The sequence below is a fragment of the Falco rusticolus genome, chromosome 9, assembly GCF_015220075.1.
Source record: "Falco rusticolus isolate bFalRus1 chromosome 9, bFalRus1.pri, whole genome shotgun sequence".
In the NCBI taxonomy this organism is placed as follows: domain Eukaryota; kingdom Metazoa; phylum Chordata; class Aves; order Falconiformes; family Falconidae; genus Falco; species Falco rusticolus.
The window spans coordinates 51,353,523-51,381,212 of record NC_051195.1 but is presented as its reverse complement, the minus strand read 5'-3'; the positions used below and the strand labels follow the sequence as shown (position 1 = coordinate 51,381,212).

General features: G+C 59.1%; 2 protein-coding genes across 4 annotated transcripts in view; one reads left to right on the top strand and one right to left on the bottom strand.

The window, feature by feature from the left end:
* Positions 1–92: 92 nt before the first annotated feature.
* Positions 93–18,905, top strand: NR5A1 (nuclear receptor subfamily 5 group A member 1). The gene is made up of 6 exons (XM_037401047.1): positions 93–211; positions 642–783; positions 4,597–5,237; positions 13,335–13,454; positions 14,004–14,151; positions 18,658–18,905. Exons 1-6 carry the CDS (start codon positions 110–112, stop codon positions 18,903–18,905), a joined length of 1,401 nt encoding a protein of 466 aa, XP_037256944.1. The 5' UTR covers positions 93–109.
* A 3,012-nt stretch (positions 18,906–21,917) lies between these two features.
* ADGRD2 (adhesion G protein-coupled receptor D2) overlaps positions 21,918–27,690 on the bottom strand; it is a 29,320-nt gene continuing 23,547 nt past the window's right edge. Inside the window, exons 24-25 of one of the 3 annotated variants that reach the window (XM_037401045.1) lie at positions 26,345–26,375; positions 21,918–22,714 (exon numbers count right to left, since the gene is read on the bottom strand). In XM_037401045.1, coding sequence (XP_037256942.1) covers positions 22,707–22,714; positions 26,345–26,375 — 39 coding nt within the window. In that variant the 3' untranslated portion in view covers positions 21,918–22,706. Of the gene's footprint in view, positions 22,715–24,964; positions 26,376–27,690 lie in introns of those variants that run through there. The other 2 variants (XM_037401046.1, XM_037401044.1) reach the window with 2 other exon arrangements.

Below are 27,690 nucleotides of genomic sequence, written 5' to 3'. Positions count from 1 at the left end.
TCCCGCTCCGCACCCGGCGCAGGGGCTGGGGCCGCCCCCCGTGCCCGTCCCCGGCCCGGCCCGGCCCGCTGACCCGCTGGCTTGTCCCGCAGCAGGGCCGCCGGAGGGGATGGACTATTCATATGATGAGGACCTGGACGAACTCTGTCCGGTCTGCGGGGACAAGGTCTCCGGGTACCACTACGGGCTGCTCACCTGCGAGAGCTGCAAGGTAGGAGCCGGCCGGGGCCGTGCGGGGCCGGGGCTGCGGAGCTGGGGCTGAGCGGGGCCGGGGCTGAGCGGGGCCGGGGCTGAGCGGGGACCGGCGCCCTGCGGGGACCGGGGAAAGGCGGCCGGGGCTGCGCGGGGAGCGGGGCTGCGCGGGGCAGAGGGGCCGGGGCTGTGCGGGGAGCGGGGAGGGGGCTCTGCAGGGGCCGGGGCAGCGGGGCCGGCCGCGGGCCGCTCCTCGCCCGTTTTCGTTAGCGGCAGATTCGCGCTCGGCGGGGCGGGACGGGAGCGCGGCCGCGACGGGAGCCCCGAACGCGGCGGGGGACGGTGGGAGCCTCCCTCGGAAGCGAGGCGAGGGGACGGGATGCCGGGATGCCGGGATACCCATGCGGGGATGCCGGTGCCCGCCGCATCGCCGCCGCCCGCCGCCGCAGGGCTTCTTCAAGCGGACGGTGCAGAACAACAAGCACTACACCTGCACCGAGAGCCAGAGCTGCAAGATCGACAAGACCCAGCGCAAGCGCTGCCCCTACTGCCGCTTCCAGAAGTGCCTCACCGTGGGGATGCGCCTGGAAGGTAGGGCACAGGGCACACCGCCGGCACGGCCGGCCTCTGCGGCTGCGGACGGACCGGGGGCTATGCGGGGCTGCGCGGTTCCCCCCGTGCCGGTCGCGCCGTCCCCGCCCGCCGCGCCGCGTCCCCGGGCCGGTAATTCCCGCGGCCGCTTCGATTCCGTTTTTCTCTCCCAAGTTCAAAAAAAATTCGTTTTTTCGCGTAGCCTCCTGCTTTTCCTTTTTTTGTTTTTGTTTTGTTTCCCCGGGGCTTTTGGCCGCTGCGCCTTCAACTTTCTAGGATTTTCTTTGCTGGCAGAACGGTTGGGAAATAGCGCAGAAATTATTGTTTTCCTTAAGCACATAATTCCAGAAGCCGACACTTAAGGAAAACGTTACAAATTATGGGACTTGCAATAAAACTGCTGCAGCCCCACCAGGAATTATATTTTCCCTCTTGGTGACATGCATTGTAGCAGATCCCCCCTCTGGCTCTCGGGGAGCGCAGCCGCAGCTCCCACGGCTGCCACCTCGCCCGTGGCAGAGGGGCCGATCGCGACTGAGCTGCCAGAGTCGGGCCCCGACAGCCCCAAGGCTTGTGGTGGGTTCTGCGACGGGCCAACAAAAAACATTCGGGGGGGGGGGACGACAGGTCACGGGCAAGCGCTGGCAAAGCAAAAGCAGAGACAGAGAGGAGCCCCCCCCCCCCCCCCAGCAGAGCCAGCCGCCCCCCGGCTCTTCTCCCCTGAAATCGTTTGCATTTTGCAGCAGATGAGAGCGGCCGGAGGCGCGGGTGGGGCCGAGCCCCTTTCCCCGGGCCGAGCCCCTTCCCCGGGCTCGCTGTGGGGACCGCGCCGCTCGGGGCAGGTGCGGGCGAGGGCAGAGCGCTGCGGGTCCCGCAGCGGGGGGTGGGGGGTGGGGCACAGCACCCAGCCGCGACCCCAGCCCCTGCAAACCCCCGGCGCGGGCCGGCTCCCAGCCCCAGCCCCAAACAGCTCCCAGTTTCACTCTCCTCCCTGGACTGGAGTTACTGGTGCGCTAAATCAATGTGTGCGTGCTCCGGCTGTTTTGATCGGTGCCACAGGAGAATGTGGGTGCGGGGCAGGGGCTGGGGGCTCTGGGGGCGGGCAGGGGCAGTCCGTGGGGTGACCGTGGTGAGGGGACAGCGCCGGGCTCAGTTTGTCCCTTTTCAGTAGTTTTTTTTCTTGCTCCGCACGGAGCTCCTCTGCTCCTGCAGCCTGGGAGGGCAGCAGCCAGGGTATCGGAAGGCTGCTCCTTCCCAAACACTGTGGTTTGAGGTTTTTTTCCTTATTTTCTTGCTGTTAGCTCCTTAGCAAAGCCCTGCAGCTGGGCAGCCGCGGGGATCACCCAGCAGAAGATGATATTCCTGTAGGACCATCCCTTTTGCAGTAAAAACTGGAGCTCGCCTTTCCTCAGTTCCTAGGATTTTTTGGGCAGGGAATCTGAAGTGGCGCTTTGAAGGTGAGCGCCCAGCTCCACAGGACCAAAGCACCCCGAGATGGTTGTTTCTGGGGTCAGAGTGTCGACACAGGCCCCCTTGAACTGCCCGCAGGGATGCTGCAGCGAAGCCTGGCTGGGGTGACCAGCACAGCCCTGGCACAAGCATGCCCATACCACTGGGCACCCCCAGGCACCCCACGCCCCTGCCTGGGCAGGGAGAGGTGGGATGGGGAGGCTGAGCTCGGCCAGCAGCTCGCACCCACCAGGGCTCTGTGTGGGGTGAGGGCAGGTAAGGCAGAGGGGGCAGGCAGGGGGGCCACAGGGTGCGTGGAGCGCCTGTTCCTGCCGCTGTGCCGGCTGGCTGCACCCAGCTGCGTGGCTCGGGTGCTGCCTGCAGATGGTTTTGTTGGGGGGGTGCGGAGGGTAGGGCACTCCTTGGGCGGCCCCACTCCCCCCCCCCCCCCACTCCTTACCCCAGAGGTCAGGGCGCATTGGGGTGCATTGGTTTCTTCCCAGCAGCCAGCTGGGACGTGGCAAATGGCAAGTTGTTCCCAATCCCAACTGAGGCACAAACGGCAGGAAAAGTGGAGCAGAGGGAATTAAAAGGCCTCTTCTCCCTTTGTGTTCTTGCCGGGAGAGGGAAGGAGGTGTACTAGGAGGTGTACTCGCGGTTGCCTGCAGAGGATTTGTGAGACTGGGCTGTGAGCACCTCTCACTGGGTGTGTGGGTGCAGTCAGCACCCGTGGGGTCCCTGCCTGAGCACCCTTGCCCTGGGTCACTGGGGTCTACTTGGGATGTGATCCCTGGGCATCGCTGGGCCCAGCCTTGAGCAGTGGTGTGAACACACTCCTTTGAGCAATTGGGAGCTCTGGGCTTTCGGTGTGCTCTGGCATCACCAGGGTGCGTGGCTGGGAACACCAGACCTGCCGGGGACACCAGACCTGCTGGGGCTGCGTGACCGGGTCTGGGGGATCCTGGCAGGAGCATGCACACATGCTAACTGTGGCCATCTCTATTGTACCCCTGAAGTTAGGAGCTGCCCCGAGGCAGCTGTCTGTTGCCCCGAGGAGTGGGGGCAGGCTTTCTGGAGCAGGGGGCCACAGCACCCCTTGCCTCAGAGGCTGCCTCTGCTGCCCCGCTCCCAGCGAGATGCTGTTTTCATGAATAAAGAATGAGGGAGGAAGCGCGGGGCGGCTCCCCTGGGAGCACATTCCTGCTCGCCCTGGAAATGCTGCTGCTCCCGGCGAGGCTCCCGCGTTTCCAGCCTGCCTGGGGAGAGTTTGGGAGGTGCCCTGGCTCTCCGGGGGGGGCTGGCTGGACTTCCAGCGGCCCCAGGATAAGTAGGCGAAAGAGAGGCAGAGGTAACAGCTGAGACACAAAAGCAAGACCCGCCTGCTGTCAGCAGGGACGCAAACCAGCGGAGGTTTTTTCCCTTTGATGCTGCCTGCTGTGCTCGCTGGCAGCTCTCCTCCATCCCTCTCACTGCCGTCCAGCTCCCAGCTTCCAGTGAGCTGAAGCTCTTCCAAGGGTGGGCCGGGGCAGCAGCCCCCGGGAGCGCAGCGGGGCAGTGCGGCCGGACAAGCTGCTGCTGCAGAGAAGCACCTGCTCCCTCATGCGCTGACACATTCTTGGGTTTCTTTTGGGGTTCAGAGAGAACATCTGCTTTGCTACAGCTGGGAGACTGCGATGGGGCTGTCAGAGTGACTCTGACAGTGGGATGCTCTGGCAGAGCCCCTCAGCCGTAGCTGATACCCGGCAGGGACGGGCAGCCTCCCGCGCCAAAGCTGGTGCAGGCCCGCCGTGGGGTGCAGCGTGCCCAGTGGGACCTGCCAGATGTGCTGCCTGTGAAAAGGACAGAGATTTGCAGAAAAGAAGCATGTGTGACCTCGATGCAGGTGAACCAGGGTCCTGAGGGGGCTGTGGGGTCCCAGGCTCTGCAGAAACAAGGAAATCCCAGGGCTGGTCCAGAGTCAGGGGTCATAAAAAGGAAAGTGGGTGTTGGGCCCCCTTGTCTGCCTGGGCTTCACGAGCTGTCCCCTCAACCCACAAGAGATGCAAGATGCTTTATCCCCCAGCCCATTTTGCAGTTAAAGCCAAATGTCTCTTTCTTTCCTGCAATTCCCAGAAGCTCTGAGGGTGACACCAGCAAGGCAAGACCCAGGACCAGGCACCTGAACCTGCTGTGTCACATCCATAGTGTGCATGGCTGGGCTGGGAGCAGCACAGCCTGCCGGTGGCTTTCTGGGAAGGTCTCCCCAGTGCCCCCCAGTCCCTTTTGGCCACCAATTTCCCCCTTATCATTTTCTCCACGCTGCGTGGAAGCACTGGTCTGCTTCCACGAGGGTTCATTGCAACTTCTGCCCTCTCTGCTCCCCAGCTGTGCGTGCAGACAGGATGCGTGGTGGGAGGAACAAGTTTGGACCCATGTACAAGCGAGACCGTGCCTTAAAGCAGCAGAAGAAAGCTCTGATACGTGCCAATGGCTTCAAGCTGGAGACTGTGCCTCAGATCATGTCCCCAGTGCAGAACGACTACAGCCTGTCCTCCACCATTCACAGCATCCATGCCATGTCCAAGACCTTGCCGCCCAACCCTGCTGCCCTGACGCCCATCGACTACGAGCGCAGCCCCTATGGGACACCCTCCCTGGGAATGACTGTGCCCAGCCACGTGCCGCTCTCTGGCTACCACTACCCCTCCTTCCCCAACCGCACCATCAAGTCCGAGTACCCGGACCACTACACAAATGTGCACGAGTCCATGCCTGCCTATATGTACCCAGAGACCTACCCCAGCAGCTCCCCGCCTGACATCCCCGATGTCATCCTGAAGCTGCTGCAGCTGGAGCCGGATGAAGACCAGGTGAAGGCGCGGATACTGGCCTGCCTGCAGCAAGAGCAAGGCAAAGGCCGGCATGAGAAGCTCAGCACCTTCGGCCTTATGTGCAAGATGGCTGACCAGACCCTCTTCTCCATTGTGGAATGGGCACGGAGCTGCATCTTCTTCAAGGAGCTGGAGGTAGGAGCCTGGGCAGGGGGGAGGGATGGATGCTGCACTGGGCGGGCGATGGGAGGCAGGTAGGACTGGGGCTGAAATGCCGTGAGGATGGGATGTTGCTGTGGGCAGGACTGGGGCTGAAATGCCATGAGAACGGGATGCTGCTGTGGACAGGTTTGGGACTGAAATGCCATGAGGACGAGGCAACAATGCCTGTGGGCATGAGCCATGGGCTGCCAGCCCTGCAGATCTGCTGGTGTCCCACCGTCCTGTTCCTGGTCCCTGTGTGACAGGGCTGGAGGCACCCGGGCCCGGCTGCAACACTGGAGCGATTCCCGCTGTTGCCACAGGACTAATGATTTCAGATTCATCATGGCAGGGGCAGGTGTGGAAGCAATTGCAGGCAGAGTGACTGTGGTGTCAAGCTCAAGATATAATTGAAAAATGTAACATTGAGGAATTATAGTTGAGACAATTCTCACCTCTGCCTTTAGGAAGAAAATGGATGCTGTCAGGTGGGTGCCTATTAGCACCAGGCAGCCAGGGCAGGGCTGGCTGGGGCAGGGGACATCACCAAGCCTCCCCCAGAGCTGCTTCTGCTGCTGGCAGCCTGTGAGCACACTTGGCTGGGGGACAAGGAGCTGACCCCCATCGTGCCAGGCCATCCCCTCTAGCAAATCTCCCCAAATACTGGGGCCAAGGGGTGGATTAGTGGGGGTGGTACAGCCTCTGCCATCCTGCAAACCCTGCCAAGCTTTCAGATGTTTTCCATTCATGTCCTGGGCTGACCTAAGATCCCAAACTGGTGCAAAAATGGGAGAGAAAATTTTGCAATGTGGCCAGACCCCGGAGAACCATGTCCTGGGATGGCTGGAAGACCTGGGTGCCTTCCTGTGCTTCCAGCGTGAGGCTGTGCTACCTGGCCCTGGCCAAAACCATCTTCTTCCCGCAGTGCCATGGGGACCATGCCCCAGCACAGGGCCAGGCTCTTCCCCCATGCCCACCCCACTGGGTGCCATGGGGCCAAGCGTGGCAGAGCTTCAGGGCCCAAAATAGCCCCAGGCTGCCAGAACAGTGTCAGGAAATGGCATTGTGGGGGTGGGTCAGGTTCATTTCAATCATATCAGTGTCCAGCCTGGATTTTGGGAACAGGGTGGTTGTTGTTTTGCAGGAGATATTGTAAACTGTGTAAATTCAGCTCCCGGCTGCAGTGCCGTGTAGCCTTGTAACTCCATTGTCAGCCTGATTGCGCCACCAAAATAGGCTGTTTCCGTGTGAATCCGTGTTGGCGGGTGCTCCTCCTCACGCGGGCTTGGGGGGGACGGCAGTGCTAGGGGCCTCACCTGAGCAGCACCACGGGTGTCCCACCAGGAGCGGGGCATACCCCCCACTGTGACCAGGGCACAGGGTGCAGTGCCCAGGGATTGGGGCTTGGCTGGGCATTCCCATCTGTCGCTGCCGTCACCACTCACACCTTTTGCCTTCATCCGTGCGGCAAGCATGGGGCAGATTCCTGCAGGACCAGGGACTGCAGGACACGACATCCCACCCTGACTCCAGAGGGAGCATGAGAAAGCACGGTTGTCGCTGGCCTTGGCTCCCTCCCATGTGCTGGCTCGGTGGCGCGCAGTGTAACCGGGCAGGTCCGAGCCCCCAGCACAGGGCTGTGGTGCTCGGGCCCCTTTGTGCACATCCCCCCGGGGACGGTGCTGGGGCTGCCTGCTGTCCACCCAGCACGGCACATCCTCCCCAGTGCAGGGCAGTGGCTTTCCCTTGGGCACATGGAGAGAAGCCATTGGAAGCAGGAGTAGGTCTACAGCTCCTGAAACCCTGTTCCTGATCCTGCCCGGCACATAAAAGCAAACAGCTGCTGGGGCGGTAAATGAACTCCTGCTAGTGCAGAGTTTACGGCTTTATCCTAAAGCCTGCTAGCACAGAGTAAAATCGCGATCTCGGAGATCGATGGCTGTCATGCAGGCAGTCTGCGCTGGGTGCTCAGGGCTCGTCAGAGCAGGGGATGCCAGCAGCCCTCTCCATCCCCTGGGAACGTCTGCCTGAAGGGAATGGTCCCCATCCCCAGCCAGAGAAGGGCTGTTGGCCGAGGCTCCGCAGGGATCCAGGCTGGAAGGGCACCAGGCAGGGACATTGCTTCAGGGCATCATGCCGGGCTGATGCCAAGTGGAGAGGGGGTGCAGGCAAGTGAAAGGAGGATGCAGGCAGATGACCCCATGCATGGTGTCCCCTGCCTGAACACTCCCAGCACCCACGTGCCTCTGCCACAGAGCTGGTTTGCAGACAGCTGGTTTCTCCTTGCAGGGAGCCTGGAGAGCAGGGAGCAAACCCCTGGGGGCACGGGGACCCGCTGGCTCATGCCTGGCCAGGACAAGCCCTTGTTCCCTGCCCAGGGAGAGCGGGAGCAGGTCCCCCCTGGAGCCAGCAGCTCTTGTTCCTGTTCCCATGCCCATTCCCACACTAGCAGTCCGACAAGGGGTAGTGGCAGACTGTGTGCTTTGCCATCTCCTCCTGGCAGAGTGGCTGGGGTGGGGGGTGTTGGCGAGACCCCCCCCCCAGCTCCACCACTGCGCCCAGGGAAGGAGGAGGGTGATGGGATAATGGCCTCTTGACATCGGCTCACACGCCACGTCTGCCCGCAGGCGCTGGGCAGTCAGATTGAAAACAGATTTAACTTCCCAGATATATCGTTTCATTTAAGGGCCAGTAATTCTGTCAGTCTGCCACTGACAAACGAGGGTCCCCATGCCAATCCGCCGGGGAGACTGATGTCGTGGCGTTCATCTCGTGTCACCAGGCAGAGAATTACGGACTGCGCTGGCCTTCGGAGGCAAGACTAATAATGCCGCACGGCAGAGGGGGATTTGGGGGCCCGCTTGTTTATCGAGGGCCGGCCAGGCAGCCGCGGCGCAAGGCCGCGCGGGCGGAGGTGGAAGAGGTCAGCGCTGACGCCCATAAATACAAACTTTAACTGAGTCTAGATGAGATGTGTCAGGACTGAGGGAAGATTTGCAGCATCTCTTCAGGAAGAAAAATATGGGCCGGGGGTGAAATATATTTTGTTAGGTCGTGAGTCTCAGGCAACTTTGTCCTTTCAGATGTAATTTTTTTATATATATATGGAAAGAGACAGAGAGGTGTGCATACACAAGCACATTTGCACACTCACATTGTGTCTGGTTTCAGTTTGGTTTATATACATGTATCTTGCACAGCCGGGTTTATATAGGTGTTACAGCCATCCATACATATAAATATCATGCACACAGGGGTGCAGTGACCTTTAGATTGGGATGAGCAGCCAGGAATGTTAAACAAATTGCCGTGGTTTCAGCCCGAAGGCTGGGCTGGCTGAGCGTGGCGGGTCCCCGTGCTGGTGGAGGGGCACGGCACGGCTGCGGGGAATTGGGCTGATGGCAGATCCCCTCCTCGACCCCTCCTCGCTGTGGAGCCAGGGCAAACCACCCTCCCATGGGCAAGCACCAGTGCGGGGATGATGCTGAGGGCAGCACTGTTCCCATGGACCAAGGGGTTCCTGTGGGTCGCTGGGTCTGTTTGTGGGGCTGCTCTCCCTCACTTCTCATTAGAGATCCCAGAGCCACGACGAAGCCTATTTGCAGTCAGTTGCTTCTCTGCCTTTAGCATGTGTGGGTCATCTTGACCCCATCTCCTGGCCAACAGCCAGAGCGTTTTTGGCAGATTTAAAATCTCCTTCTGGTTGTGGATGCTGCAGCAATGTTTAGCATCCTATGCACTGGGGGAAATGTGACGGCTTTTCCTGCCTGCTGGTGTCCTGGCTGGCACAGCCCTGCCCTCGCTCCTGGGGCACACACACACAGCACCATGATGCCCACCCAGCCTTGCAGCAGGCTGCCTGCAAGCCCCAGCAAAAAGCAGTAGCCTGGGTCACAGGAATGTGCTCTGCCAGCATGGGATAGGAGATGAGGTGGTCTGCCATGCTGGTCTTGATGGTTTTTTGCTTTAAGATGCCCATTGCAGTGGTGTCTGGACAGGGGGATGGGGACCCACATTGACCATTAACACCTTAGACTTCGTGGGGTTTTGATTGTGGGTGGCTGGCAGATGGTAATCAGCTTTCGTACTTCCCAGTAGCCAAGGTAATGGGTGCTGCTGGCACCCAATAACTGCCCAGGCTGTGGCTCAGGATGCTGGTGTGTGCTGTGTACCTGCGTGGGAGCTTCTGGGGCAAATCCTGCACCAGTGATCTGGGAGGAGGTCCAGAGAGCATCCCTGGGGTGAAGGCAGTTGGAGGCATCTGAGCACTCCTCGTGCCTGTGGTGTGGGGAGAGGTGGGGGACTGGTGTCCTGGGACCTGCCCAGAGCTTCCAAGCAAAGAGGGATTGCTGGTGGATCACTTTGGTTGATAATGCTGCAGAGATGTCCGAGGGCAGATGATGGTACCTGAGGTGGGGGATGCCCTGGACCAGCCGTGCACGAAGCAGCGAGCACAGCAGGGCTGTGCTGTCCCTGTGGGGGTTTGGCTTCAGGGTGCCAAGGCACTGGGGTGGCCTGGGCGCATTCTGTGGGGCCTCAACACTCGCAGGGGCATCTTTGACTCACACCTACAGACCCAGGGAGGGTTGCAGGAGGTTTAAAATTACATCTGCATGTGGTCCTGCAGCCCTGCATCCCGGCAGCACTGCCAGTGCCTCTGCTCTCCCTGCCTCCCCTCTGGCCCTTGGCCCAGCCCATCGGCTGCAGGGAAATCCATTTCTTTGTGGGTCGCAGGCCTTCAGCAGCAAGGCGCTTTCGGTGGCCAAGTGGCAGGGGAGGGCTCACCCTGCAAGGCGAGGGTTTCACTGCCGTGTTTTGTCAATGGGTTAAATGCTCGCTTTAAAAAAAAATAATATAAAAAATCGCCTCTTAAAGACAGCTTGCATCAGGTGCTTGATAAAGCACTCTTGTTGAAAAGCCTTGACATTAAAAGAGGAAGATCCTTTGCTTAACTTTTAAAGGCGAGAGTGTGCGTGCCGCCTCACCGGGTGGATGGATTGACTCCGCGTGGCCGCCCATTAGCAGCCCTCTCCTCCTGGGAGGCCAGGCTGGTGCTGGGCAGGGGGGAGGCGAGCTCCAGCCCGGAGCTGCCTTGCAGCAGAGCCACACTGCTGGAGTGGGGCCATGGGGGGATGCCCACCGCTGCCCCAGCCTGAGGCAGGGGGATACCCAGCTTGGTGCTGGGGCATAGGCAGGGCTGGTGTCCCTGGAGGGGTTCTTGAGTCCTGCCCAGACTCCAGAGCCCCCAGCTTGCCCTGTTGTGCTCCCAACCATATCCCCCAATGCCATGGCCACATGGCTCCACGGCACTGGGATGGTCCCAGGAAAGGCCACAGCGTGCTGGCAGGGGAACAGCCATGCAGCTGCCATGCAGGGCAAAATGGGCTGCAGGGAGGTGCTCTGCCAAGGGAGCTGAACCTGCCTGCAGAGTCTGGGAGAAGCTGATCAGTAATTTTTAAAGGAAGAAGTTGAAATGCTGCCTTCTAGAAAAGCTGACTTTTAAAAAACCATTTTCAAGGCAAAACCTTCAGTCTGTCCCTTCTGGAGTTCGTCCTGCTCTGGAATGAGGCACAGGAAGGAGCTTCCAAAACAATGCTGCGACTCAGCCGGAGCAGAGGAGCTCGGCACCGGCCGGGAGCATGCGGCTGGGCTGGCAGCACGCTGCGAGCTGGGAGCCCAGCTCCCTGCAAGGGCTGGCCGCGGCTACAGCCAGGCCACTCGCCTTGGGACAGAGGTCATAACGAATGCAGAAAACCTCCATTTTGTTTTGATGCAGAATGAGCTTTTCCCCAGTTCTTTGTTCAGCAGCTGAACAGAAACCTCAGGGTCCGTATTGCTGGGCTGCATACCGTGGCACCTTCACCACTTCGGGCGGTGTGACAGTGAGCCCGGCCTTGGCAGCCCCGTTGCGCCCATTGCACTTCGCCGCAGGCAGGTTTTGTGCTGTCGGGGAGGAGTGGGCACCGCAGCCCCAGCCGCTGTTGCTGCCTTCTGTGCTGCATCTCCCTCCTCGTGCTGCTGCGCGTCCAGCTCTGACCACCCACCGCACTTGAGAAACAAATCCCCGTGGCTCACAGGGAGTGTGGGGCTCTGAGACCATAAAGCTCTTTCTCATCTGACTTCTATTCCTTTTGCAATCTCCCAGCACTGGTTTATTGCAGCCTCTTCAACAAAACGAGAGTATTATCCAGTCCTGTGATACTGCATCTGTCTTCCTTCTATTAAAGGCAGTGACCACAATGGCACTGCAGAGCTCTTCTGCTGGCACTGAATGTGCTCTGCAGGGAAGCGTTACTGATAACCCCAGCCCTTCCCCTCCACCAGCCTTGCAGGAGAGGGGGGCTCCGGGTAGGGCAGAGGTTCAGCTATTTGCAGAAAGGTGTTGGGGTCCCGTGGACAGCAGTGCTGAGGGGATGAAGCCAGTGACCTGTGGTGGTTCTCAGCGGGGTGGTGGGGAAGGCAGGTGGATGGTGTCCCTCCTGCCTGCCCCCTGAGCTGGGGTGGCAGCATGTGTCCGGCCGTGGCTCCAGGCACAGGATCCTGGCAGGGCTCTTTGTTCTGCCAAGTGCAGCCGTTGGCTCTGGCAGCTCATCGTGCCCATCGCTGGCACTGCCTGCAGCCCACCGGCTTTCCCACTAGACCTTTGGAGGTCCCTGCAGTTTGTGTCCTGGGTTGAGCTTCTTACCAGAGGCAATCGCAGTCATGTATTTGAAAGCATAGCTGTGGACGCTTCTACCTGTGCCTGCACGTACACACCAGCACTCGTGCAAAATGAGCATGGGATCAGGTGTGTGTTGATGCGTGGGCAGGGAAGAAGCTGGCAGCTGCAGGGCACAGTGATGCCCCATAGCTGGCAGCTCCTTCATGCCAATGCTGCACTGAGGCAGCTCTGTGGGCCCCCCCACCCCCCAAACCTGCCATCTCGGGCAGGGAGGTGAGGATGGGTACTGTTTTGTTTCATTTTAAAGTATCCAGAGGGGCTGCCTGGAGACACAGGGCCTTTGTGCAGCAGCCCTGCATTCCCTCCCACGTGGGGACGTGGCCAGCAGTCATTTAGTTAAAGATTTGTGTGCTGTCTGGGGAGGAAAACCCATGCTGATAAGAGCCAGCAAGTGCCACCAAAATGTGCCGAGCTGCTTCAAAGCTGGTGCTGTGCAGCTGCCTGGCCGGTCTCCTCTCCTCCAGCCCTGGGACCTCCTTGCTGGGGGTGCAGGTCCCTCCCTGCCCACCCGAAAGGACCCGCCGCTGAGCTGGCCTCCCATGGGATCTCTGCAGAGCGTGGGGTCGGTGCTGTGTGAGCGCGGTGCAAGGCGTGCGGGGGGCATCAGCCTGCAGCTGCCTCCTGGCCGCAGGGTGCTGGTGGTTGCAGTCCTTGCTATCGAGGTTAACTGGTGCTGTGGGCATCAGTCTTGCCATCCTCTCCTCCCACCCGCCATGGAGGTGATGGAGGTCATGTGTGGGACACCAGCAGTGAGGTGAAGTGGGGCACAACGACCAGCCCGGTTACATGCTGGCAAGGGCAGACACGGGAAAAAGGAGCCAGACCAGGGCTTTGCAATTAATGTTTCATTAACCAGATGCAGCATCTCCTTGCTAGGAGCTCATTCACAGTCAGACTGCAATTTCCACATACACATGCATGTGTGATACTTTGGGAAATGCTCTGCAGGCAGCGGCGTTGAGGAGAGCTTCAGGTTCTTAAAAAAATGGGGCTTTTGCCCAGCTGCAAGGATCAAGCACAAAGTCCTGGAGGATGAAGTTCAGTCCCACCTTTTTCTGACAATGATGCCGGTCTGCTAGAAACCCCTTTCTCTTGTGCTCAGGGTGAGACACAGATGGGTCAAGTCTTGCCCAGGTCCAGTGCTAATGTGGCAACATGCCATAGCACCTGATGGTGTGAGTTTGAGGCATCATCGCCACAGGGCTGGAGCGTGGAGCTGATCCTCGGACACAGGGCTGGGGGGCAGAGGGGTGGTGTGGGGACCCGGGCAGCCCAGCTCCATCCTGCCAGCCGGGACAAGCTTGTGCAGCCGCAGCCTGGGCTGCCCCGGCGTGGTGGGTGTCAGTGGTGCTGCTCTGGCTGTGTTTCAGGTGGGTGACCAGATGAAGCTGCTGCAGAACTGCTGGAGCGAGCTGCTGGTGTTCGACCACATCTACCGGCAGCTGCAGCACAGCAAGGAGCACAGTGTGCTGCTTGTCACCGGCCAGGAGGTGAGTGCCAGTCCACAGAGACCGCGGTGGCTGCTGCAGAGGTGGCAGTGGGAGCCGGGTGGTGGGGCTGAAGGGGGGGCACAGGTGTGACTTGGCTTACTTTTGCTGCGCTATGGAAGTGCATGTGCAGAAGGTCCAGTCCCATCCCATCTCATTGCATCCCATCCCATCCCACCACATTCTGTCCCATCCCATCCTGTCCCGTCCTACCATCTAGCTCTGGTTCTGGAGAAAAAAAAATTCTCATGGAAAGATCAACAGCCACAGCTGTACCTGTAGAGGCAGGACAAGCGAAGGGCCCCTTCCCTCCCTGGGGGCAGTTTTTGGAGATGTGGGTGCCTGTGATGCCAGCACCCTGCAAAGGGCCCCTCTGTTTTAAGCAGTGCTGGAGAAACAGGGTTCCCATTTCACTCATCAGCCTTTGCTTTGGCACCCCTAACTCTCAGTCAGAGCCTTGGGCTGGTGTCTGGCTCCTGCCCTGTGCAGGGTCCACTGCAGCGGGTTTGGGGGGGCTGGCACGCCACGGCTGATGCTGTCCCTGTCCTACAGGTGGACATGTCAACCATCACAGCCCAGGCGGGCTCCATCCTGAACACGCTGGTGCTGCAGGCACAGGAGCTCGTCTTGCACTTGCACTCGCTCCAGGTGGATCGGCAGGAGTTTGTCTGCCTCAAGTTCCTCATCCTCTTCAGCCTTGGTGAGCACTGCCACGGGGGGCACCGGGGCGAGGGGCGGCCACGCTCAGAGGTCACGGCTGTGCTGCCATGGGGTCTCAGGGGGTGGGAGCACAGCCGGAGGAGGCACGTGCAGCCCAGGGTCCAGCCGCCTTGCCGACAGGCAATGAAGGGGCTTTGAACGAGGAGCCAGGAGCCAGGGCTAGGACTGGCGGCTCCCCCACCGTGCCGGGGGCACCCAAAGCGTCTCCCACCGCGGGGCCGGGCGCTGCCCCCATCCTCGGGAGATGCGGCTGTTGGCTGAGTGGAGCCTGTTTTGGTCCATCGCCCTCACACCAGGCAGGGAAACAACTGGCTGATACGGCAGCAGCAAAACAGGCGTGTTGATAGAGGCAGCAGCCAGGGCTGGCCGTATCTCCCGGGATTTGCGTCAGAGGCCAGTGCGTGGCGAGCAGGGCCTGCGTGCGGCTCTGATTAGGCTCAGCCGCGGAGCCTGCGGCCGGGCGAGGTGGCGGGTTCACACGGTCCCACCTCACCCAGACAAAACACACGGGAGCTGCTGCCGGAGCCCGCAACGTCCCTGGGGCTGCATAGCAGCGCTGCCCTGCTCCTGCCCGTCCCTGCCCCACTCCTGTCCTGCTCCTGTCCTGCTCCTGCCCCGCTCCTGCCCCAATCCTGCTCTGATCCTGTTCTGCTCTTGCCCTGCTCCTGCCCCATCCCTGCCCCAGTCCTGCCCTGGTCCTGCCTCAATCCTGCCCTGATTGAGCCCCTCTCCTGCCCTGCTCCTGCCCCGCTCCCACCCTGGCCACACTGCTGCCCCCGTGGGGAGCATCTCCCCATCCACCACAGCCAGGGATGTGCCTCCTTTCCCCGCAGGCATCGCTCTGAGGCAGGGATACCCATCTGAATCCCACTGGAGAGATCTCAGCCCTGGGTGGGGTGGTGCAGCTATGGGTGGTGCTGAGCACCACGGGGACCCCAGGGTGTCTGTCTGCCTTCATTACTGGTGCTGACACCTACCCCTTGGCCCCGTCCTGGTGGGAAATCTCACCTCCCGGCACGAGGATGGTGGTGGGGCCTGCCAGGGGCTCAGCTGGCCACCGCACTCCCAGCTCACACCTCTGCCACTGTGGCTGCTTCACTTCCCACACCTCCATGGCTGCTGCTAATTGCATGCACCTGGATGGAGCAGGAACTGGCATTTCCCCAGGGAAACTTGTGCTTGGGTCCCTGCAGTGGCTGGGTGCTGCTGCTGAGCTGGGATGGTGAGCCCAGCTTTGGGCAGTCCTACCTCCATTCCATCTCCATCCCACCCCATCCCTGACCCTATCCCCATCCTTGTCCCAACACCTTGGTCAGTGCTTGCACTTCCTCATCCATGGAGTCTCATCCGGGGGGCTCTGCCAGTGGCCCTGTGCCAGATCGCCAAGCACAGCAGGCCAGGAGCTCCGCTCTGTGCTGTATGTTTTGGTACTTTGTGCTGGAGGGACAGTTTGCATCACCGTATGTCCCTGTTGCTGAGGAGCCAGCCTACTCCAGGAGCAGCACCGCCACTGGGTTAATGGGGGTTAAGTGGGAGCACTGACATGCTGCAGGCAGTGGGTTCCACTCCCCCACCCCAGGGGCTGGGGTCAGGGACATACAGGCTGAAGGATCCATTGGTTTGGCACTGGTTTGCTGTGGATGTGTCCCCGTTAGCAGGCAGCCACGGGTGCCCGGGGGGCCCAGGCAGGGTGGGTGTCTCAGGGCGTGGGAGCCACACTGCTGTTCTTTCCTGCACCTGCAGCATCTCCTCCCTCAGCTTTCTCTTCCTTCAGAGCTGTTTTGAAATCCAGAGAAGTTAGATACGATAATTTGCTGCTCGAGCAGCGATAAGGTGTGGCACAAGCAGTGCCCAGGCTGGGACATAAATGAGCTGGTGGGGCTTGTGCCCTGAGCCGAGACCTTCCCCGGCTGCTGCCCTCGGACTCAGCACCAGGAGGACCAGTCGCCTCATGCTGCCCCACATCCCCCCACTGCCCCCTGCCATGGCCCAGCACGGTGAGCAGGAGCAGCGTCCTCCCAGAGCGCAGCCAGCACCGGCGGCTGTGGCTGCTGTGCCAATCGCTGCCCTGGAGCAGCAGCTTTCAGTGAAGGCATGGAATCAAATAGCTGTATTTTCCCATATATCATTTTGCCCCAAATCCAACTTTTTCTCTCCATATTGCAGAGCTCACTTGGAGTAATTTGCCCTTCGCAGGCTCAGCTGTAGAGGATGGGATTGTGTATTATGTGCAGGATGTAATTGCCTTTAACAAGAGAATTTCCACATTTACCACTCTGCCACAGCACAGTCAAAGCCAAGCCCCACTCACAAGAGCTGCCATTTGAGTTCTAAATAGATTTCTCTCCTGAGCAGGTAAAGAGATTTAATTAAAATTAGGGCTTCTCAAAATAGCAATATTTATGAGGACGGCACAGGTTAGCTTTGTTCTACAGAAGGGCTTAATAGAGCCTTAATGGATTGACCTATCATTCGATTTCATGACTTACATTCATGAAGCAGCTACTCTTGGGGAGGGGAGGAAGAGAGGCTTTTATAGCCCACATTCCCTTAAGCGTTTGCAATTTATCAGCGGCTTCTCCCAAACAAAAGGAGCCGTGAATAGGAAGAACACTTGAGGGCATAGAAATAATCCCAGGCATATCTGTATGTGTGATGGGAGGCTTTGTCACAGGACAGTCTTTGCAACTGCTGCAGTGTCTCTAAATGAAGTGAGTCAATGTTATTTGGACAACATTCTTTATTCCTTGCAGGAATGAAAAGATTATTCAAATATTCAATTAAACAGTGAATAGGGTCTTTCAGAGAACCAGGTGAGTTCATCGAGTAGAACTAGCTATTGTTGAGCCAACTCAGGGGATAGATTTGACATTTATCAATATAACTTCTTTTTTTAATGACATGCACAATAACCTTATGCAGATAAAGAGATTTCATAACAACAACCCGGGTAGAAGGGAGACAATAAGAGCAAATGTGCCGCAGGAGTGAAAAGGGAAGGGTGATCTGATAAAGTGCATCTTGGCGCGACGTGCAATGCTTTGTGCCTGTGCCACAGCTCTGGGCTGGCCGCACAGCCTGGCCATGGGCATGGCCGGAGGCTGGGTCTCCCCAGGGGCCCCGCAGCCCCCCACCCAGGGCATGGGCTGGGGGCTCCCAGCTTTGCAGGGCTGGAGCAGTGCCAGGTGCCGTGGCCCCCCCGAGGGAGCCATGTGGGGCCATGGACACCCCTGCCCAGTGGCACGGAGGCCCTGTCTGCTCCCTTCTGCTTGGGTAGCTCCAGCCCCAGCACCGCGCTTTGCCCTCCCGAAAGCTCCTCAGCCCTCTGGGTACAGCCATGTTCAGCTCCCCACTTGTTTGTGAGGAAATCCAGAAATAAACCTCAAACTCCCAGCCACCTTGGCCAGAACCTGTGCCCAGATTTCCCTGTTCCCAGCCCATGGTCGGGTTGTGTCCGGGCTGCCAACGCAGACCTGAATTTGGCTGTGCATCAGCAGCTGCTTGGACATGGGCAGCAGTGCTGGCAGTGCTGCTGGGCGCCTCCATGGCCATACAGTAAATCTGCTAAATCCTCTTGCCCCACATGGGCTCGGTGCCAGGGTTTGCAGCAAGGTCTCCCACGGGCAGGCGCCAAGATCCCATTGCTGTGTGTAGCTGGAGCTGGCTGATGGGGCAGTGCACAGCACGCTCCCCTAAAGCCACCAAAACGTGTCCAGGGCCAGTTTAACAACGTGTTGCACAGATTAAAAATAGGTGCTTCCTTCACAGAACGCTCATGGCAACCTGAGCAGCGTCCTTGGAGGGCAGACCCCAGCCCAGGCTGCCCCAAAAGCCTGGAGAAACCCTGACCCACCCGCCTGGGTTGTCCCTGCAGCCACCCTCCCACCGGGGCTGCAGTGGTGGGGTGGCCCTGGGGCTGTGCGTGCCCCGGCTCCTGCACTGCTGCCGTCGGGGCTGCAGGGGCCTCTTGGCTGCCAGACCCTGCCTGCATCTTGGTGCTGCTGCCTGCTGCACAGCTTCCCACCCGGCAGGCAGCGGAGCTGGCAGCGCGATTACGGGGGAGCTGCTTGACCCTGGCGAGGCGTGGAGGATTAGGGTTTCCAGGCTGGTGAGCCTGGTTGCCACACTGGAAAGACCAGGTTTAGGGGGGAATTAATTCAGCCGCTTCCTCGACCTTCAGGATTTAAAGGGGGCTCATGGCAACAGTTCCCTGCGCGTGGGCACAGCTGGTAACACATTCTGGCTTGGCAGCTTCCTGGGGGCAAGGGCTGGGGGGCACTGGCCCTCCTGCTGCCTGGGCCTTTGGGTGTCTATCTTCAGCACTGGGGGGCAGGGCAGGGACGGGGTGTGGGACCCCCTCCTGCCCCGCGGTTTCATGCACAAGGGGCATCAACGCAGGCGTGTGGATCCCTCCTGGTGGAGCACAGCACAGGTGGGGCAGACACTGTGTTTGGCACCATTTTGCCATCATCCTTCCCCCTTGCAGACGTGAAGTACCTGGAGAACCACACGCTGGCTAAGGATGCTCAGGAGAAGGCCAACGCAGCGCTGCTGGAGTACACCATCTGCCACTATCCCCACTCCACGGACAAGTTCCGCCAGCTGCTGCTGCGGCTGGCGGAGGTCCGGGCGCTGAGCATGCAGGCAGAGGAGTACCTCTACCACAAGCACCTGAGCGGGGAGGTGCCCTGCAACAACCTCCTCATCGAGATGCTGCATGCCAAGCGGACTTGAGTGCGGCCACCAGCACAGACCCGGCAGAGCTCGGGCGCTGCCAGCAGCGTGGCAGGGGCAGGACTTGCGCCCGGGGCTGGCGGACCAGTGCTGCCTCTCTACTCCGCCTTTCTCAGTGATGCTGTTTAACCTGTACTATTGGAAAGGTCCCAGATGGTTTATTTTAGTACACAGCAAGGACATTTGATGGCCGTGGGGCTGTGCGCTTGGCTGCCGGTCTGCCCCATCAGCAGCGTGAACCCTGGCTCCTCTACACACGTGGTGCCCAACCTGTCGCCTGCCCAACCCGGCTCTGCAGCACGAAGGAAGGGTAAAGCCTGTCCTGGTTTTCTCCTGTTTATGCTCCTCTCCTGCTGTCCCAACCAGCCATTTCTCTACCGCTGCCATCCCTCCCCAAACCCTGCCCCATGTCTCAGGGCCCCTCGTGCACAGGGCAGGGGAGAGGTGAGGTAAACCCCCGGGGGTTGTGGTTTTGCAGCGGTTGGGGTGTTCCAAGGCACTGGCACGGAGGCAGAGGATTTCTGCAGGAGCCAAGCAGAATGCTGGGGCTGGGGCTGGATTTGTCAGCCCCACACAGCCGTGTCGGCACCCCAAGGTGCACATGATAAGGTCCCCACTCCCGGGTCCCCGCAGCATCGCTGTCTGCTCTGAGTGCCACTGCTGCCCCGGCCAAGCGAAGGTAGGCAGGGATGGACCGTGCTGAGCCCTTGGCTGAGATTTGTTTTCTCAGTGCTTGCCGGTGCCGGAGACAGCAGCTGTGGCTTTGCAGCCTGTGGCAGCCACCGTGCCTGGAGCTCACAGGTGTCCATGGTCAGCACCCATCTGGAATGTCACAGCTTTGCTGCAGAGGCTCTAAGAGATTCCATACTTGGAGCAGGGGACTGTCCTCAGGACACTTTGGGCCCCTGGCTCTGCTGTTGCACCCTTGGTGCCAGCACAACATCCTCATGGCTGGAAAGCTTTGCAGGTCACAATGCCCAGGTGGCATCGGCACCACCGAGCTGGTTCCCAAAGCGCGAGGACAGGGTGGCCTGGGGACGGCATCCCCGAGCAGCGCAGGTCCTGTCTTGCTCCAGCCCTCAGCCATGCCCAGGCAGCACCTGAAGAAGAGCCAAGGGGCAGGACAGGGCAGGGATGGACCCTGTCCCCTTCCTGCCCGGGGGTGATGGTGGTAGAGCAGCTGGGCAGGAGGGAGGTGCAGAGTCTGACCCTGCACTGCAGGTGCCAGGGCAGCGGCAGGTCCAGGCTGAAAACAGTCCAGAGCTGCTTCTGCACCAACATGTGCCTGGGGGCTCAGGGGAGCTTTTCAGCCCCCTCCTGCATTTACCTGCCCATGTGTGTGGGTAAGGAGTAATCAGAATTGTCCTGTGCTTCGTGCCAGGCTGAGCCCCCAGACCCCCGTTGCAGTCTGCCGTGCCCCCAGGTGACAGCAAATGTTGTGCCCAAGCTGCAAGCGAAGAGCTGTCGGTTCCCTCCCACCGGGACAGGGGCTGGCATGCACACCTGGGCAGCGCTGGGGGGCTGCAGCCCCCCGAGCTGGGACGTGCCACACTCTTGCTGCTGCTTTCTCTTAGTCTCAGCCATGCTCTCCTCTCCTGCCACTGGGCAGCCCAGCATGGCCCCCCGCCACGGCCGGTCCCCCTGCTCTGCTGGGGCTCCTCAGCGCAGCTGGGGTGGGTTCAGGTTTGCTTTCCACGGTGGGTGTTTGCCCCTCATCTTGCACGGGCTTTCGGCTGCCCCAGCTCTGCACAGAGCTGGTGCCTTGAGGAGCTGCAGATGCTGCGCCCGGAGCCGCGCAGTTTGTGGAAGCTTGTTAGATGCAGAAGAGCATGTTTGTCTCTGCTTTTCAACATGTTTGTGCATTTTCCTCCTGAAGTCTGTGGTTTGGTTTCACCTTCTTCTTCATGTGAACTTAACTGGAGAAAATGGTTTGGGAGGTAAAAGATGTTTTATTTTCAGAAAATGAAAAGTGTCCTTAAGTGTCTCTCTCTTTCTCTGTGTCTCTCACATCCTTGCCACCCTCTCATCCCCCTCCCTCCCCACTCCCCACCCTTCCTTCCCAGGCAGGAGGTTACCAACTTCCTTGTCAGGAGCAAACCACTGTAATAAATTTTGCAGTTCATTTAAAAAGGCAGACTTTGTCTTTTTGGACTGTCTCTCTAACCCTCCTTGTCCGTGCTGCCCCCTCCTCCTGGCTCCCCACGGGCAGGCAGGATGCCCTGCCTGGTGCTCCCATGGGAGAGCAGTGCTTGGCCCAGCACACGCCGGGTGCCCAAGGGTGTCCCTCCTGGAGTGCCACCTGCCTTTGGTGTGACCGGGACACCATGGCTGTGGGAGGGGGGTCGCTGCTGTGGTGTGAGTCAGGATCAGGTTCAAAGCACTGCTGGGAATTGCCATAGTGACTCTGAGTGTGTTCTGCAAGTGAGCTCACGAATGACAACATTTACGGGCAATTAGCTTAGACTCAGGATTTTTCATGTAGCCCTTGGTGGTCACTGTGGCCGAGAGCCCCCAGTGTGCCATGCACTGCGGCAGGGAGCAAACCCACCACAAAGCACAGAGCCCTGCAATGGGTTTGATGCCCTGTCTGTGGCATTTCAGTGCTGGGAAGTGCCCCATGCCCTGGCTCTCCCCAGTGCCAGCAGCTGGGGATGCTGCTTGGCTGACTCCGATAACTGGCACGATGGTCTGCACGCACACCTCGCCCTCCTGACCAGCACGGGGCTGCTCTAGGGCTGCGGTTCCCAACAGCACGCAAATACCTGCTGGCTGGCACATGCTGTGCTGAGCCCAGGGAAGGTGGCGCAGCGCAGGACACAGCACAGGGCAGCGTGCAGTGCCCTGGTCCCCTGTACCGTGGCTAAACCGCCCTCCACTGCATCCAGCCACGTATAGCCGCAGCGCGTGGCCGCGCCTGAATGGCAGCACATTCCCGCGGGTACATTGCAACAAGGAGAGAAGGTTGCCTTTAAAATCAGCATTTACTGTCATCATAATCAGCAAAAACCCCAACATGTTTTACGTGCTCTAAACACTAGGGAGCTAACAGGAGAGCCAGTTGGATGTAAAGAACAGAGGAAGAGAAAACACAACCCAGCTGGCGAGGGGCCACGCCAGCCGGGTGGGAGTCCCAGGAGGAGCAGGGAGAGGATTTTTGTCCTAAACAGCAGAAGATGCTATTGAAGTCAGCTGGTTTAGAGAATGCTTCAAGCCAGCTGCTGTCTTCCTTAGCGCATGTGCTTCCCGGGTGGCTGGTCCCCAGCCCTGCCCCGGCAGAGTGGTGTGCTGAGCCCGGGGAAAGCGGCAATCCTCACCGGGACGGGAGCACGGGTGCGCTGCCTGGGCATGGCTGCTGTGGGCAAAGAGGGGCTCACTCCTGTGCCGCCTGCTCCAGCTCCCCCAAGCTAAACAAGATCTACTGGCAGCAGTGACAGCAGTGCACAACACAGGCTGCCGGCGGTGCTTGGGGCTTGGCTGCCCTGGCAGAGGCGGCCTGAGCCACGGGGCCCTGGGCCGGCACGCAGGCTGGGCAGGAGTCACAACCAGTACCCACCTGATGGTTGCCCACCCCTGGGGAAGAGCAGGGCAATTCTCAGCAGCAGATGAAGCCCTGTGAGACCCCCACACTACCCCAGTCCTGCCTTGGTTTTGTCTGCACATGCTGCTAGGAAGAAGCACAGGGCTAACAGCTCTGCCTGGGCTGGGAGAGCCCTCTGCACGGGAGCCAGCTCCTCCGACCTGCCGTCCTCCAGGCTGTTGGAAGAGCCTTGGCGTTGATGGAGCCCATCACCCAGAAACTTCTCAGACTCCTAAAGCAAAAGAGAGAGGGTCTCAGCTGTGTCGGCGGGGAGGGGAGGGCAGGGGTCCCTCCGAGGGCAGTGGGTGCACTGGTGGGGTCCCACAGCACGCTGGGAGAAAGCACAGACCAAACCTGCTGTAGGACGGCACAGTGGGAGGAGGCAGCCGCTGCTCTGGCCCAGCCAGCCCTGCCTGTTGCCACTGTGGCTCTGCCATCACATGGACACCTCTGCCCTTTAGGGGTCTCTGAAAGATGGTCCTTACAGCAGGGAACCAAAGCAGCCTCCATGCATGGGGCCGTGGCTGTAAGGAGGAACCTGTTCTTCCTCTGATCAGTAATTTGCCCACTGCACACAGCACCAAGCTCCAAGAGCGCTGAAGAGTGAGGTTTAAATGGATTTAATGAAAATACCAGCACTACCGTGGCAGGGAGCACTGGTGTCGCATGGGCTGCACCTCCTTCCGTTGGGGCATAAGGTACCCTCTGCCTGTTGGGAAGGACCGTGGCACGGATGGCAGCAGTGATCCCACTGCGGGGCAGCCCAGCAGGGTCAGTGCGGGGGGTGCTGCATTTCTCCAAGTCCCCACAACACTCAGGTGCTTTACTGGCTTTGAATTCCAAAGAATATAATTCCAAAATAATTTCCTTATTATTTTAAAACCGATCTTATTTAACGTGGTATGGTGAGAGTTGCAGAATTACTCAATATTGATCAGAGAAAGGCTGGGCCCTGGAGACAAGATCCATGTTGCTATGTGTGGCTTAGCAACATATAAATGTATTCAAACAGAATAATGAAATTATCGTGGGGAAACAAAGCAGCCATCACTTGAAGAGATGGAGGATGTGGAGGCCTCTTGGAGCTCTTGTTTGCCAAGACAAGGAAGACAGTACTTATTGTTTGTGCAAATATGTGAACACCCCCAGCCATCCCCTGCTTACATAAAGGGTGTAATGAAACCGGGCAGTGCGCTCGCTGCAACGTGCAGCTTTGTACAGCTGGGCTGGAGCTCATTACTGCAGAAACGTGCGGCCTCTCCGAGTGAATTGAGTCCTTGCGGGGGGAGCCCCAATATTGGGGGTGGGGAGTCGGGGAGGGAGTCCACGCCTGCCTCCCAGCCACAGCCATGCTCCAAATGCATTTCTGTGGTTCTGAAACAGGCCTGGTACTTACCTGGATTTTATCCACCCTCATCCTCACACATATTAAGGCACCATTGGGAGCCCATCCCACCTCTCCCCACGGACCCACTGGCTGCCTCTTGCGCTTGGAGCCAGCGCGATGCCCACGGCTCTCACAGCACGGCTGAGGCCCTCGAGCAGAGAAGTGGTGGATCCCCTCCCAGATCCAGCACAGCTTTCCTGAGAGGTTGTGAGCAAGTCATTTAAGCCCCAAGTCTCCCGCCAGTGCCCAGGGTCCCACGGTCCTGCTGCCCACCAGCTCTGCCCACTGGACTGCAGGGCAGGTGGGCTCCTCCTGGGTCTCCGCAGGAGCTCCTGCAAGCCTGCCGCTGGTTCATCACAATTTTCCTTAGAGCTGGCTGGAAATTTTCAAATAAAGATACCTGGGGCAAAATATGTCTCTTTTCATTAAACTATCTGGGAGAAAATGTATAGAAGAGAGGAAGTGGTGTCTGTGTTGAAATGATTTGTCTCTTGTTCATCACCGAGCACAGGTTTATGCTTTGCTTCCCCTGGCAGCTCTTATTCCCAAGAGCGACACAGCATTTTGCTGTGTTGAACAAGCTGTGAAGATGGGAGCCTGTGCGAAGCTGAGCTGCCCTGGGGTCTTCCAGGCATTACTACAGCTGGGCATTACCACCTTTTACTATTTTTTTTAAAGGCTGGAAGCACTTGTCTTTGAGCCCGGCGCCTGGGAGCAGCGCAGCATAGCCAGCATCAGCGGTGTGTCGCACACTGGCTTACACAAGTGTGCAGAGGAGTGCTCTTCTGGTTCAAGGAGATCTTCTCATTCACCCCAGGATGAAGGACTGCCCAACCAAGGGCTCCCTCGCCCCGGGGTGTACGAGGAGCCGCTCTTGGTGCTAGCAGAGAGGGTGGCCGCGCACAGCGCTGCCTTGCACCCACCCGCTGCTTCCATGGCTGTTGTGCATCAGTCAGCATGTGAGGGGGCAGGCACCGAGCCCAGCCTGCTGTCCCCACTGTCCCCTGGGCAGACCCAGGCTTTTAAAAATATACTGAGGGCTTACCTGAGAAAACAAAACCAAACTAAACAACCCGCCTCTTTGCACAGCTGGAGTTTAATTACACATGTGGCTAGATTGAAATATGCAGGAGCAGGTGAGGGTGAGAGTGGGGCGGGGGGACAGAGCACAAATGCACGTGCTGGGTGTAGGTCTTGCTGTCTCTGAGACCCCACTCCTACACCTGAAATGCCGCAGCACATCTACTCCTGGATGCCACCGTTTCTGCCTTGCTCATGTGTCCACTGTGGGGAAGAAAGCTGCAATGCTTCTGGGTGGCATCGTCTCGAAAATAGTCTAAGCATGCCCTGCTTAGACACTTAATGTGGAGCAAAATCAGAAACCTGCTAATGCACTGCTTCTTTTGACAAAAGAAAATGTAACAATGCAGAAAAAATAGTATCAATCCATTCCTGGTGCTTCTTCACTGCACTGTCTGCTTGAGTGACCCCATCCAGAGACTGTACTGAGAGTGCCGAGAGTAATTGGCAGCAGTTGGTAAAAAAATAAAGTGAAATATGCTGCACCCGTACCCGGAGGAGCTGGTGACTTGCCCAAAGCCAGGCAGGGAAGCTGGGGAGGGAGCAGGGAGCTCTGGCTGGCTGGCCTCTCCCCAGCACTGCTGTGAGCAGAGGTCTGGGGCTTAGGAGGGATTTCTGGTTTTAATTCTACCCACCTCCACGGTGACATTGGCCTTTCTACAACCTGAAACAGAAGAAACTAAATGGCTGCTTTTAAGCTCATAAATCCAGTGCTGCCTCAACACCCCACCTTCCCTGGCTTCCCTTCGCTGGGAGCAAGGCACTCCTACCACCCACCAGCACCTTCTCCAGCACCTGCGCGTTTTAAATACCCTGTGGCTGCGAAGAGCTGCTGCCACCCCTGAAATCAGCCCAGGGCCTGCCAAGCAGGGAGAGGTGCTGGTCCCTGCTGTGCCTTGAGGACCGGCCGTGCTGGGGTGAGCAGGCAGAGAGCTCAGCACAGATATCTGCAGGTACCCACCGCCCCTCTGCTGCCTGCCACCTGCGACCTGCAGCTCCACTGCTGTGCAGGGGCCCAGGGAACTGGTGTGCAGCAAGCTGCAGGCACGGACAGGCAGCAAGAAAGGTGTGGAGACGTGGGGAGAAACCAGGTGGGTGCCCCAAGACAGGCACCCTTGCCTGAGCCACCAGTACTGCCAGGGAGAGGCAGCACAGGCAGCACTGACAGCACCAGCAGAGCTGCTGGGGCTCCATACCCTCCCTCTCCCTCATCTGTGCAGGGGAACACGGAGCTCCCAACAGCCTGGCCGGGACTGCACCCACCAGGGCAGTTTGGAAATAAAATGAAGCCTGAGCAAAAACCACCTGCCCTCTGGGCAGCGCTCCACCACGCAACCACAGAAACCAGTAGCAGCAGCAACAAAAAATAAAGAACATGATGTAGGCAAATGTTACCTGAGGACTTGAATGCTGTCAGCTCTACAGCCTGAAAGAGGGGAGAAGGTTTGTTAGCAGAAGGTAGAGGCCTGACTGCTTCGCTGCTGGCACCCCTGCCACGCTGCCCGGGGCCAGGCGGGGGTCCCCAGCACCCCACTGCTGCCCCTCACGCTCCGTGCCACGGAGCCACCGCACAGGCTGGGGACTGGAGCCTTCACCCAGTCCCCAAGGGACGGGCACCTTGCAGTGTCCCCGGACACAGCTGCACCTCCCAGCAGCATCCCCAACCTCATGCCCTCTACAGGGACCCCCGAGCCCTGGGGGGACCCAGTGGGCTGGACACTGTGGTGGGAACCACAGGAAAATCCATGAAAAGTGGAGGGAGAACTTTCTCCCCCACCCCCCGTGCTGTGGTGGAAAGAGCACACACAAGCCTGGACCCTGTGCTTAAGTGATGCTTAATGCTCTGTGAGGTGTGAAATTCCTGCTCCCAGCCCAACAGCAATAAATATCACCAAACAACATTTGAAAAAGCTGAAATACAAAGAACATCTCGTCTGTGTTTATATCTCCACTCACGCAGTGTTTTGTCATTTTAAGTGTTTTCAAACGTTTTTAAGTAGCATCTTCTCTTCATCCAAACTATTGTGCAGCTGCCAGTGACATTCTTAATTCACCGCTCCTCCAGCGAGTGCCGTGACTCATTTAGCCAGGGAGCAGGAAAAACAGCGCGGACTTATACAACCGCAGAAAGCAGCAGCTCTTGGGGGGGTGGGTAGCACCAGCCCCGGCACAGCTGCGCCAGCCCCCTCGCCGTGAGGATGGGGCTCAGCACCGCCGCTCTCATGCTGGCACCAGGTGAGTGCTGGGAGCAGTGCTGCTGCCCCACAGATGTGCGTGGGCAGGGGGCTGTGCCCCCCCTCCCCAGGCAGGCCCTGGCATCAGCTGCACCTTTTGCTGCATCCACCTTACTTAGAAAGGAAACAAATACATTAAAAATGCAATGTTTATGTTTAAGCAACAACGATACAGCACAGTCCTTGGTGACCCTCACATGGAGGAAAGTGCTTTCTGTCTTTGCCTGGTAGGAAATGCCACGGCCTTGGCATTTAGATCTGCTGCCTCCCAAGGCTCCCGGCCTTAGGAAACTTGGGCCCCTGGGCTAATCCCCTTGGCCCACGTCTCATACCTGGTGCCAGGAGCTTAGCCCTGGTCCCAGTTCACACAGCCAGCACCTGGCTGGCTGAGGAAAGCATCACCTGCGAATGAATCCCAGCCGGCGTTCAGCAGGAGGGGAGGAATGGCACTAACCACAGTATAAATCATGAGAGATACAAATATGGATTTTATTGAGTGGCTTCAAA